Source organism: Peromyscus maniculatus, chromosome 2 (genome assembly GCF_049852395.1).
Source record: "Peromyscus maniculatus bairdii isolate BWxNUB_F1_BW_parent chromosome 2, HU_Pman_BW_mat_3.1, whole genome shotgun sequence".
In the NCBI taxonomy this organism is placed as follows: Eukaryota; Metazoa; Chordata; class Mammalia; order Rodentia; family Cricetidae; genus Peromyscus; species Peromyscus maniculatus.
In genome coordinates, this window is record NC_134853.1 from 125,872,696 (window position 1) to 125,885,499 (window position 12,804).

Below are 12,804 nucleotides of genomic sequence, written 5' to 3' on the forward strand. Positions count from 1 at the left end.
CCAGAAAACCTCTACTTCCAAGCCTCTGAGGCCTCTTGTGGCCTGAGCAGAGGTGTGGGTTTGCTAATGCTTGTGGAGAGCTCCCTGTTTGTGGCAACTGGTTTCATACAGTTTCATACAGGAGTCAAGGAGGATTAAGGCACACAGAGAAGATGTAGAGAAACCAGAGCTGACACACTCCCACAGTCTGACACAAAGCCATCACTCTAAGACCTCCCTTGCCCCCAACACTCCCTCACCTGCTGGCATGCCACACTTATTTTATAACACTGAACTCTTACCCTTGATAGCTGCCCACTCCCATTGATAAAACACAGTTCACTTTCACTTCATCTCTAGTGAAATCTCCTGTATGAGCCATCCATAGCTGCTGTAACAAATAAGCCCAATCCACAATACAGCTGTTAAACAGCAAAGTTGTTTTCTTTAAGTCCTGGGAATCAGGAACTAAAGATGAGCCTCACTAAGCTATAATCAAGGTGTGGAAAGGCTGTGTTCCATGGGGAGGGCAAAGGGAGGGTCAGTTTTCCTTGCCTTTTACAGCTTCTTTGTGTTCCTCGGTGCATAGCCTCTTCCCCTGCCTGCCCCTCCTCAGGTATGTTGATTACATTGATAGCCCAGGATCATGTTTCCATTTCCATGGCCTTACCTTAATCTCATCTGCAAAGTCTTCTTAGTCAGGTGTGAGATAATATCATTACAGGTCTGGAGAGTGGGTTCTGGATACCTGAGGGACCAGTGTTCAGCTCCCCACACCTTCCCCAGTCCCTAAAACTAGAACAGTCCAACTTTCTCTTAGTGTTCCCCCAGCCCCCAGTGCTTTGCTCTGCCATGGCTTTTGGCCTTTTCTGTCAATTACCTGCTCATGTGTCTGCCTCCTTAACTAGATTGCCAATGCTTTAATAGCAGAATCCATGGCTTAATCTTGTGGTTATTCTGGATGCCTGGTGTGGTAGCTGACATACATCGGTTGTTTGATCAGCACTGGGGAGATCATGAATGATGAATGAGCTGTGGCCTTGGGTGGGATTTACCCCCTGATCCTAGTTTCTTTCTCTGTGAATTAAACTTTGAGGCCTTGTAGCTCTCCATTTTTTATTCAGTGGGACAGCGTCTGTATAACTAAGTTGGGCTGGCTGTTTCAGGTGGAGCAATCAATCTGACCATGCTCTAAATTGGGTGCTCGCCCTTAAGTCTCCCCATGGTTTAGTATGTTGCCCTGGTCATGGTTCAGTCCCTGAAGAGCCTTGGACAGCAGTCTGACAGTCAGCACTTTCATCCAGGTCTTCGGAGGCTGCTTTTGTCATAGCAAGCAGACTTGTCTAGACAAAAATGATATGCCCAAGGAGAGTGGGTTTAGTTTGCTCTCTGAGTGCTTTCCAGAAAGGGAAGACTATGGAACCTGATTAAACAGAGCTTCACAGTGCCTTGGATTCAGTCAGATGCTAGAACTCAGTCCGGCAGGACAGCATACAAAGGCACACCTTTGCTGGATGGGGGCAGAGGAACAAGGCAGGGGGCTACAGCCTGCATACACCCAGAGCCCAGAAGAGGAGACATTCCCTGACAAACAGACATGCGTTATCTTTCATTTCATTTGATTAGACCTACAGGTGCACAGAACAGACAGACAAACAGAGCCAAATGCTGCTACACTGACCCTTGCCCTTCCTACCTGCACACACCTGCCCCTCCCCCTACCAAAGCTTCAAGCCCTGTACCTGGATTCAACCAGGCAGGGGGACAAAGGGGCGGACATCAGTTCATTTCCTGTCTAGTGACAACTTGCATATCTGGTCACCTCCTTACTGACCCTCTAACAGATGGTAAATTAGGGGGGCACTGGGAGGGGTCAGCAGAGGGCAGGCCTCCATGGCTGCGGGTTCAGTAGAGGAAGCAGCTGCTCCCGAGGTTTATAAACACGCAGCGGTCTTTCCTGGTTTTCTCTTCCTGGGGGTGTGGCCCCCACCCGCAGTTGCTCTTTTGTGCCTGCTGTCTTCCTCCAGGATGCAGGGAAGGGCGAGGGCATTCTTTGTCTCTGCCCCAGAGCAGTGACCTTGGGAAGAGTGAGGGGCAAGAATGCTCGTGTGAGGAAGAGTTCAGCCACGGTAGCCCTGTGGGAGGAAGCTCAGCGCAGAGAGCCCAGCACACGCCCAAGTCCACACAGAGTCAGAATTGATCCCAGGTCCCTTGTTTTGTTTCAGAAGCAAAGACAGCGGCACTAAGTAAGCGTGCGTGCTTTCTTCCCCCAAGAATTTGTAGGCCTTCTTCCTTCTCTAGTAGGAGATACCCACCTGTTCCCTCCGGATGTCTTCCAGTGTTGCCCGAGTCCAGAGGAAAGGAAGAAGTGACACCCACATCCCTGAGCTAATGTCTCATGCCCTGCCAACATCTCAGAGTAGCGCCCCAAGTTGACCTTGCTCCCTAGTTCCCCACTGTCAGGTAGGCAGGAATGTGGATGTGGCTGAGAAAGGAAGTCTTCGGTAAATGCTAACCGTAGCTTTACAGCACTCCAGAGTTTGCACAGTCCATCGAGAATCTTCTTTCTTTGTTCCTTTGCAGAGAGGGATGAGGTAGAAGCCTGGCGCTTGCTAGTTGACCTGTTAGCAGGTTATGTCTACCAGTTTCTAGTTTATCTTTCAAAATGCTGGTGGTGATCCCCTAACTGTTCTTGTAACTTGCTAATGGCTGGACAGTGATGTGGTAGGAACGGACTTAGAAATAAGCAAGTATAGCCGATAGGCCCAGGTGCCAGCGTGGTACCCAATACTGTAGACCAACCAGGATGACAAAGGTTAGGGACAATGAACATCTGAGGGTGTGTGGGGACTAGGAAGAACTCCTGGAGGAGGTGACTTCTGAAAGATGAGTGGGCATTTCCTGTAAGGCACACCAGGGAAGGGCGTGAACTTTATGTAGAAGGAATACCACTGAGGCAGGGAGATGAGTGAGAAGACACAGTGTGGCTTCTGCCCCTGGAGATGCAGACCAGGGAAACTTGTTGGGTGGATCTGCTGAGCTTGGTGATCGTCATCCCTGCTTCCTTTTGGTTTCAAAATCAGGGGCTGTCTGGGAAGAATGGCCTTTGTCAGTTCTCTGTTACCCAGTGGTACCCTGTTCCTGGGCCTCAGCTCCTGTTAGATCCAGCATCCACTTGATCAGTAGCCTTCTGGGTCGGTCCTTACAGACTCCGGCTTCGTGATAACCTAAGGAACCTTCTGGGAGGCTTCTCAGTAAAGCAGAGCCCTGTTCTCCTTCAGAAGGGTCCCAGTTCTCCAAACCTTCCTAATTCTTTTTGTAGTCTTTTAATTTCCTTCATGTTCTTGGTCCGTAATCATAGTAACTTGAGTAGGGTTTGAACAGTCCATCACAGCTACCAGGCATTTTCTCATTTCTTATTCCATTCAAGACTTATGGTAATCTGAGAAAGCAGTTTAGTTTTTAGATTTTTTTTTAAGATTTATTTTTATTGCTTTTAGTTATGAGTATGTAGGCGACAAGAGGGAAGAATATACATGCATAGGGATGCCAGTGGCAGGGAGCTGTTGGATCCCCCTTGAGCTGGAGTTACAGACAGTTGTGACCCGCCTGATGTGGGCGTTGAGAACCAAACTCTGGTCCTTTACAAGAAAGCAAGTGCTCTTATTTTTTTGTTTTGTTTTGTTTGTTTGTTTTTTAATTTTTTAAATTTTAGTTTTTGTGTGTGTGTATTTTGCCTGGATGTATATATGTGAGCTACATGGGTGCCTGGTGCCCTTAGAGACCTTCTGACACCAGAAGAAGGTGTCAGATCCCCTGGAACTGGAGGGCATTTGTGAGCTGCCATGTGGGTGCTGAGCACTGCACCCGGGGCCTCAGAAGAACAGCGCATGCTCTTAACTGCTGAGCCATCTCTCCAATCGCAGTACTTTTTAAAAAATTTTATTTAAGTAACAGTAGATGATCAGAGAAGCTCTTCACTCAATTCTGGACTGCACAGGAGTGTGGCCTAACCTGAGTCAATGGTGCAGCAAGAGAAAGAGGGTGGCAAGAACCCTGCTGTGTGACGGTCAGCATGCCACTCTCCTCCCCCATCACGCTCCTTCCCTCTCACATGCAGCAGGGTGATACTCCACAGACACTGGCGACTCACCGTGCCAGCAGCCGCTGAAAGCCTCTGATTGGGGTTAGAAGGCAATGACTACAGTTGAGTAACTCCCCTGTAGTCAAAAGACCAGGCTGCCAATGGTAATTTTTCCTCAGACAGCGCTTACTGTACTAGGCCATGAGGGTGAGTCAGTTCTCAGGGCTTTCTTCCCCAAAGAAAGTCCTCTCCTTAATCTGAGAGATGGCTCTGTACCGTGTACTAGAAACCTGAAAGGAAGTCCCCAGGCCAAGGCCTACTTCTGAACGTGTAAGAAGAGAGGCAGCCCTGGTGTCTGTACTTACCTGGAAAGTGGCCAGCTTCTATCCAGGGCCGCAACTTCTGGGCTCCCGATGACTCAACATAATCCTTGCCCTGGAGTAGCTCACGGTCTGGAAAGAGAGGCATGATGCAGCATTTAGAAGATCACACATCAAAGCCTGTGTTGTAACAGCAAAATGGAGGGTTATTAACAGTGCAGTAGGAGAAGCAAATGGAAGGTGAGGGCCGCTCTGGTGGTTCTCAGGGGCCGATGAAGGAGCGTCTGTCAAGGAGACAAGCATCGCCGGTCAGGGCGATGGCAGGTGGAGGGTTCGAGCATCGTCGTCCCCCATCCCCCTCCTGCACTGTCCACCACTGTTCTCTTAGCTTTCATCTATACCACAGACTTCCATAATGTTTGGTAAAGTACAAATTCCAGTCCGCACCCAGATGCTCAGACATCTGCTCTCTTGAGAAGCTTCCAGGTGATTCTGAAGCAGGTGGTTTAAAGACTGCATTGGCAAAATACCAGACCAGACAGACAGCTCTTGTTTTCATCTACATCTGAGATCCTAAAATTCTCTGGCTTTTATGTTTTCTGCCCCATGCTGGTATGGAGACTCGGTGGGGGCTTCTAAAAGTCTCCGCATGTGTGGGTGTGATTCCTATCTTTCAAGGGGCTCACTTCCATAGTCTCAGGAGTTGAAACCCTCAAGGATTCCTGAACATTGCAAGTCGGGTTCACTGCCATGATGTGCTCTGAGCCAAATGCCTTAGCAAGGTTTGCTGACTCAGCCACCCACCGCAGTGGAGGCAGAAGCCGGGCTGCTGACTGACTTCCCGTTTCTGGCCTGCCTGGGTCTCAGTGGTCTCGTGCTGGGCAACATCCCAGCGGGATGGGGCTGTGTGCCCTAGGGGTGGCTGGCATCTCCACAGCAGGTGAAGATTCGTGATGAGACATCAAAAACAGCCTTTTGCCAGTATGCTGACTCACTCCTCAAAATAGCCCTAGAAATTGTAGGCCTTTGCAAGTAGATCCTATCTGTCGTATGGAAAACTCCCATCCACTCAGCTCTGTAATCAGCTTGCATCTGTATCTGCCTCACATGTGCGCTGTCTGTCTGTCATCTCTATCTATCTATCTATCTATCTATCTATCTATCTATCTATCTATAGATAGATAGATATAGATATTTGCACCAATGTTTTATTACATACATAGCCCGCAGAAGCTGGCTTTAATCTTGATCCTCCTGTCTCAGATTTTGGAGTGTTGGTATTACAGACATTCATCCCTGTGCCTGCCATTGTACTTCTTCTAGTTCTTTCTTGTCTTTTCACATTAGGAACAGAGAAAATAAGTAATTTTTATATAACTAGGCATTGAATACACCAGCCAGTGATGATGGCTGCCACTGACTAGTTCCTTTCTGGGCATCAGGCACTATCCCACATTTGTACCTTGTAACCCCCCGAGGAAGGTACTGTGTCCCCAGTAATAGCAAGACTTGGATTTGAAAAATTAGTCTACTTTAGAGAGTAAAGCTTTTTCCGAGTCCCTCTGGTTAGATGAGGCGGAGGAGGGCAGCAGAACAGCGAGCAGGCCTTTCAGGGGCCTCACACTGTGAGCTTCTTATCTCTTCATCATGTGAGTGGGTTCCTAGAGCTACCTTGTTTGTGTGTCGCCTTGCTGCTGGAGGAAGAGGGACATTGTCCAGAGTGTTTGGGCAAAGCGGGTCATCTTCCGCCCTTGCATCCGATCACAGAGTGGCCAACGTTCAAACTCAGCAGTAGGTCAGAATCACTTCCCCCAGACAGTACCTTAGGGACCCAAGTATTAGAAGGCTGAAGAAAGCCATTGGACAGAATCACCTCGATTTTTAACAGCTTTTGCTGTAACCAGTGCTGAGGTGTATGGAGTTGAAAACAGAACTAAAAGAAATCCACTGCTTCCCCCTAAGACCACTCCCCCATCTCCGTCAGCTGTCGCCCCCTCTTGGGCATCTCAGAATCCGTGTCCTTCTCCATGTCCTCCCTGCCTCTTCTCCACACTGCTGTGCCGCCTTCAGTCATGCTGTGCCTGCTGGCTCCTTCTCTTCCAGTGTGATGCTTCCCTTTACAATGATTTCTGGAGTCGAAAGATATCTCAATATGCCCAAAGATGGGGCCCTCTTCTCTCCAGCATCGCTGATCTCTCGGTCCTAGCCCTACGGAGCTTCCTTCGATCCCTGAACATGCTGTCTTTGCAGGCTGTGTTGGCCCTGCCTGTAACAACATGTCTGCCATTCACCACCCGGCCAACTCCCCGACCTGAGTCTTCAAAGCCAAGCTCAAATATCTGTCCTTGGCGCCAGGTCCTAAAGTCCATTCTCAACCCTTCAGTCTGGGTTAAATACTTCATTCTCTGTGCTTCCTTCTGTTATGGTCCTTAAAACGGAGCATTAGTGGAGGCAGTGAGATCCTCGGCTGATAAAGGCACCTGACAGACTGAGTTTGGTACCCAGGGCCCACATAGCAGAAGGAGAGAACTCCTGCAAGTTGTGTTATCCATTGCCTCAGCGTGTATGCTGTAGTATGCACATGTTCACACACATGGACACAAAATAAATAAGTATAATTTAATTTTTTAACCACAGTATTATATATGGTTGGCGGTTTACCTGGCTCTCTCCTGCACTGCTTCTGAGCTCCTGCAGAGCAAAGAATTCTGTCTTCTCTATCTTGCCTTTTATGTTCAAGAGCTTCCTGCACACTAGGAGCTTACTTAATAGGTGTTTGTTGATTGCACTCATTCTTTTTTCTCAAAATGGTTAGCTTATAAAACTCCAAGAATCAGAATGAAATTGAAGGCAAGTGTTCTGGGCAGTGTTGGGAGCTGGCTGTTGGTGTGTGGGGGGGGGTCTTCATTTACTCATTTGTTGGGATTTTACTTCTCAGAGAGCAGAGAAGAACTGTGGAGAAGGGCTGTGAGTTGGAAATGGGTGTTTCTTGTGGTCCAGCCACAGCTCTGAATCTGGGCAGAGCATCCCCAAGCTGGGCCTTTGTCTTCCCTTTCTGGGTAGGGAATCATCTCCTGGAGGGAATGGGACATCTCCAAGCCAAGGCCTTTTCACCTCTGACGGTTCTCTTTGGACTCTGCTGTCCAAGCATCAGGAAGACTGAACCCTGTTTGAGTCTTGACAAGATCATGTTTCCTGATTCCCAAAAAGTGTTTGCCAAAGGCGAAGTGCGGCTGTAGGGCTGTAGGCAGGATGCTGCCGGGTCTTGGCCCAAGCTTTCCCTGTGTCACTTGGCTGGGTACATGTGGCCATTTCAGTGTGTGCCCCCGCCCCCACCTCCCGCAGGGCTCAGTTGTGTATGCACTTGTGGTCCAAAGCCACAGTGCTTATTTCCCAGAAAGTAGAGCGCATTTGATAAATTCAACTGCCAACATGTATTGAGTACCCGTTGTATACACAGATAAATTAAGTGCTGTAGTGTAATACAAGGAGCTGAACTAACCTCATGAAGCGAGTCTTTGCAGGCATGAGAACAAGTCGGTTGTGGGTTAGTCTAGGTCCACTAACCATGCTCCAGTCCAGAGCATGAAGGGAAGACACATCTTCATGAACTTTGCTGCAGACAGAATAGGCCTTCTCAAGACCATTCAGGAAACAGAAATACTCGTGTGTAGTGGATATGAGCCCATCCAATGAGACTGGGAGATGAGTGTTTGTGGGGGATGGTGGAGCTGTTCTTTTCTGTATTTGCCCATGGTAGATGGAAGGAATCTGGGTGAAGGTCTCTCAGGCCAGGCTTTGAGAATAATCTCACTGTGAAGCTAAGGAAGTGGAGGGGAGAGCCAGTGACGGAGACATGGCTCTGTCTTCCTGGGATACACAGCTAAGATGAAAGGAGGCTAATTTTCAGGTAGAGAATTGGCTACTGTTTCTGCACCTGCTGGGCGATGACGTCATTCTAGTGTAGCCGGAGATTTGGAGAAGCGTGGGGAGGGCTTGACATAAGAAAGGGATGACAAGCTCAGGCGCTGAACACATTGACCGTTAGCGAACGCGTGTGCGAACATCTACCAGGGGCATTTTATTCTCTCTCTCTCTCTCTCTCTCTCTCTCTCTCTCTCTCTCTCTCTCTCTCTCTCTCTCTCTCTCTCTCTCTCTCTCTCTCTCTTAAGGGACTCCCCAGCAGGGGAGCCTCGAGCCTCCAGCAAGTGGTAAACAGGTAGCTTTTAATGCCCGCCCCACATATCCCAGCTTGACTCTGTCTAGAAGACAACACTTCTTGTACCACAGCTTGAAAAGGAAAGGGATAAAGGTTTCACTTTTTCCTTGATTTCTTCACTGACTCTCAAGCTATATGTTTATTAAGGGGTTTACATTTTGGGGCTCATACTTCATTTTTTTTCTAGTAGCATAGGAGCAGCCTGGCCTTCCCTACTCTTTTTTTAAACAAACAAACAAACAAAAAAACAACAACAAAAAAAATAGAAATGGCCGAGTTGTTAAAATATGCTCTAAATTAAATGGTACAAAGGATTTGGTGGTAACTAGCAGGACTATTGCACATTTATCTTGTGGCCACTCTATCTGCTCTTCTTGTGACCAGCAGCACCTGTTTTTTCTTAGAATTTTTACAGCTCTCTGGTGATTTCTATGCTACTGCAGAATGAACACTGTGGAGATCAGTTCAGCAAAGAGTCAGTCCAAGGCCTGACTGTAGCCAGGGCCTGGCTGTAGAGACTGTTGGGTGACTTCTTATGAAGAATTTCATCTTCCTACTAAGTGATCAGAATGAAGTCACTGTGCTGGGTAGGCAATGCAAAACAGTTTCGGCTCTGAAAGCTGAGGGACACAGAAAACTGTGTGTGTGTGTGTGTGTGTGTGTGTGTGTGTGTGTGTGTGTGTGTGTGTGTGTGTGCGCGCGCTTGCGCATTGCAGATTTGACCTGTGCCTGCTAGGTAGGCACCACTGAGCTATGTCCCCAGCCAGGATCTTTATGTATTTCACTCCCAGTATGAACTCAGTTGTGTGCCTCCTATTAAATGACATGACTGACAGCTGCCACTTACAATGGCGTGTTTAATACGAACTCCTGTTGCTGAATATCTCAGGCTGGGTCTGTGCATTTGCTTTTGCTCCCTGAGAGGCTCACCGGGTTCTTGACTCTTTCATCAGAAGCTCACTCAGACGGCAACCGCGTCTGAGCCATCTTGCAAGTGGGTGTTTTGTAATGTTTCCCAATCATTATGAGAAAGATGCAGGAAGGTCACATGCTGGGGAGGAGGAAGAATGCTGGGAATGAGAGCAGGGGGTTTGTCCACTGACCTTTCTTCCCCGTGTCTTGCTGACTCTCGGTGTCAAGACTTCTTGGCCCCTCCCCCCTCAGATGGTCGATATCATGGGGCTTTCAGGAAAATGTGGTCATCACTGTCTCCTTGCTCCAGCACCTGCTGGTCAGAGTTTGTACTGGCTGATCTCTTTTGGCCCCACTCTGGATTCCTTTGTAAGAAAAAGTGGTGTGAATTAATAACTGAGTAATTATGAGTACGTCCCCGGTTGGGAACTTATCTTTCATAACACATTTGCCTTGAGAAATCAGAAATGTTAAGTTCCAAATTCAAAGCCCTGGCTCAAAGTCCATAAAAGTGGGGTTTACTCTCTCGCAGACCAGGCTAGTCATTGCCTCAGTTTCCTGTCTGCATAGTGATTGCTGGAAGATATGACCTCTGTGCCCCGCCCCATTTAGAGAGTTAAAGATATTGATTGACACCCCCACTCCCCACCCCACCCCACCCCGGCCCCTGATTAAAGAGCTGTAACTGTTTGTCCCTTTGGCCTGTTCCCGGGCCACACTAGGCATTGACTGACTTGGCTCTCCGATTTGTACCCTAGGTCTTCTTCGTGTCCGACCTCTTCAAGACCAAGACGAGCCTCTCACTGCCTGCCCCTGCCATCAGGAAGGAGATCCTGTCACCTGTGGACATCATCGACAGGAACAACCACCATAACATGGTGTAGGTGCTGCAGTTCCACAGGGCTTCCTCCGAAGTGACTGCCGACAGCATGTTCCTGCTGCTCTCCAATCTCATCAGACAGTAGAATGTAGGGAAAAGCTTTTCGCCCAATGGATTTTGAAAACATTTAAAGAAAACAAAAAACAAAAAAACAAAAGCCTTATCTTGTGGCCTTCCAAAATAGGTTGTTTGCCTGTGTGGAGACAACAGTACCAGAGTCCCGAGTCCCGGCTGCACAGCTGGTTAAGTGTTCATGTTCTAGTGAGCACAGGCTTGTCAGGAGCAAAACACTAGAATAATTGAGCAGGGGGCTGTGGTCACCTTTTGTGACCCAAGAAATCCCAGGCCAGTGAGAACAGCTCGAGCTCATGTGTAGCACACAAGGCTCGAACCAGCACCGAATCAACCCCTCTGCCTGCCTCACTCTACTGTGACATTGGTTCCAGGAAGTTTTGCGCTTTGAAATACCAGGAATGAGCGCAGCATTGGCTCAGAGTGATCAGATCCCGAATCCAAACCCCAGACCCTGAGGCCTCTGTCATCTCTTCCCCATCCCCAGGCTAACACAACCACAGGCCCTCACTTTTAGAGATTGGGGGACCCATTGTGGAAGAGTAAACTTCACAAATAGCACAATTTCAGAAGACGCGGAGGGTGTCTTCTTCTGGCGCACCGTACTGTGACGCGGAACTGCCATTGCAGGATCAATCAATCACTGGGCACTTGCACACGTAGAAATGGTAGACTGCGGTTACTGCTGTCCCCTTGAGATCCTTGCTGGGTGCCTACCTGGATGTCAGGTGAGGGCCAGGGATGAGCACAGGCATGGTAGCCCTTTGGCTGATCAAACAAGCCTCAATACAGAGACAGGAAGGGAGGGAAAAGGGCAGAATGAAGACATGAACTATCTTTCTGGCTCCTTGGGATCAGAGAGAGCCAGCGTAGCAGACGGTCTCATGCCTGCAAGGCTACCCTTCAAGATAGGGAGCCAGAAGGCCTTTGTAGGAGTTGATCTTGCTGTGTAAAGCACTGTTGTCTCGGGGTTGATCCCTGGGACAGTTCTTTGGTGGGTTCTGCTGGGCAGAACACGTGGGTTAAATCTGCGTAGAGAGTTTTTCCTCACCCTCTATCCACAAGTGTCCTTCCAAGCAAGGTCCCGTTCTAGACAATAGACAGAGAGCCTTCTACTGAACCTCCGAGGAAAGGAAGAAGGAAGACAAGTGCTTTTCAAATCTTTCAAAGGGCTACACGTAACCATATGGATCAACCACATGCACGTCCTTCCACAGACTCTGTCCTTTCATTTCAACATATAGCAAGCTATGATTTTATATATAAATATTATATAAATAATGTATAAAACATTAAAGGTTAACTATGTAAGATATTATGTCTGAAACAATTTTAGCTATATCCACTATGATCATAAACTGTGTCTCGACCTGTGTTATTGACTTTAGCTGCTTAAAAGGAGCATTGAGTTATTTTTTTTTTTTAAATCTCAACTAAAACTATCATAGTTCTGTGGTAGCCATTGTTTTACAAGGAGAGAAATAACTGCAACTAGAGAAAAACTGTATAAAAACATTAAATTGTCAGTATTTTTGTAAGGTTCCGTTTTGTAAAGAGAATAATATTCAAAGATTTTTGTGGCATACAAAGTGAAAACGTGTATCTGCGAAACTAAACGTGTATTAAATGTGCTTTTTCAATAAAAGCTCATAACATGACTAACCAAGGCATTGATGCCTGGACTGTTTGGGGGGCGGGGGGTCTGTGGGAGATAGGAAGAGAGGTTGTGGGCAGGCCTCAGAGTGGGCTTGCCTCCATGGGACAGCAGCTCCGGATTGTGTCAGTGGGAAACAATCATGGTCACTGCAGAGGCAGGATACGGAAACTGCTCTTTCATCTCTGAAGCCTGTTTGCAGAAGGAGGCTGGGGGCTGGCTCTCATTTCCAGTCTCTTAAAAGGGCTTTTGTGCTCTCAAGGGTTTTCATGTGGGAGGTGGGAGCTGTGGGTCCCCCAAAGATAGATATGGAGACTTCCCTAGATAAAGTGGGCTTGGGGAGCTTAAGGGAGACTCTTTCCCACAGCCCATATCAAAGGAGGAGGGCCCTGGGTTCGCCCTCTCCTGCCCTGGGCAACCCCCTACCTAGAAGGAAAAAGGAAACTCACCTGTGTGGTGCATCTGTGTGCCAGCCTGTTCAACCTGGTTGTCCCTTTACATCCCAGAGCAGTTCTTAGCTTGAGAAAGGAGGGATGCTGTGGAATGCAGATGATGTAACTTGTCTAAGAGCCTGCCAGTATGTTGTAGGACAGGCTTTACATTAGTTTCTTTTTGCTGCTGTAAAAATAATTACAAATTACTACAGCTTGGGAAGTTGAAACAACACAAATCTGTTACCTTCCT

General features: G+C 48.0%; 1 protein-coding gene across 1 annotated transcript in view; it reads left to right on the forward strand.

Moving 5' to 3' along the window:
* Plpp3 (phospholipid phosphatase 3) overlaps nt 1-12,128 on the forward strand; it is a 78,914-nt gene extending 66,786 nt beyond the window's left edge. The window contains exon 6 of the mRNA XM_006987196.3: nt 10,273-12,128. Coding sequence (XP_006987258.1) covers nt 10,273-10,398 — 126 coding nt within the window. The 3' untranslated portion in view covers nt 10,399-12,128. The remainder of the gene's footprint in view (nt 1-10,272) is intronic.
* The last annotated feature ends 676 nt before the right edge of the window (nt 12,129-12,804 follow it).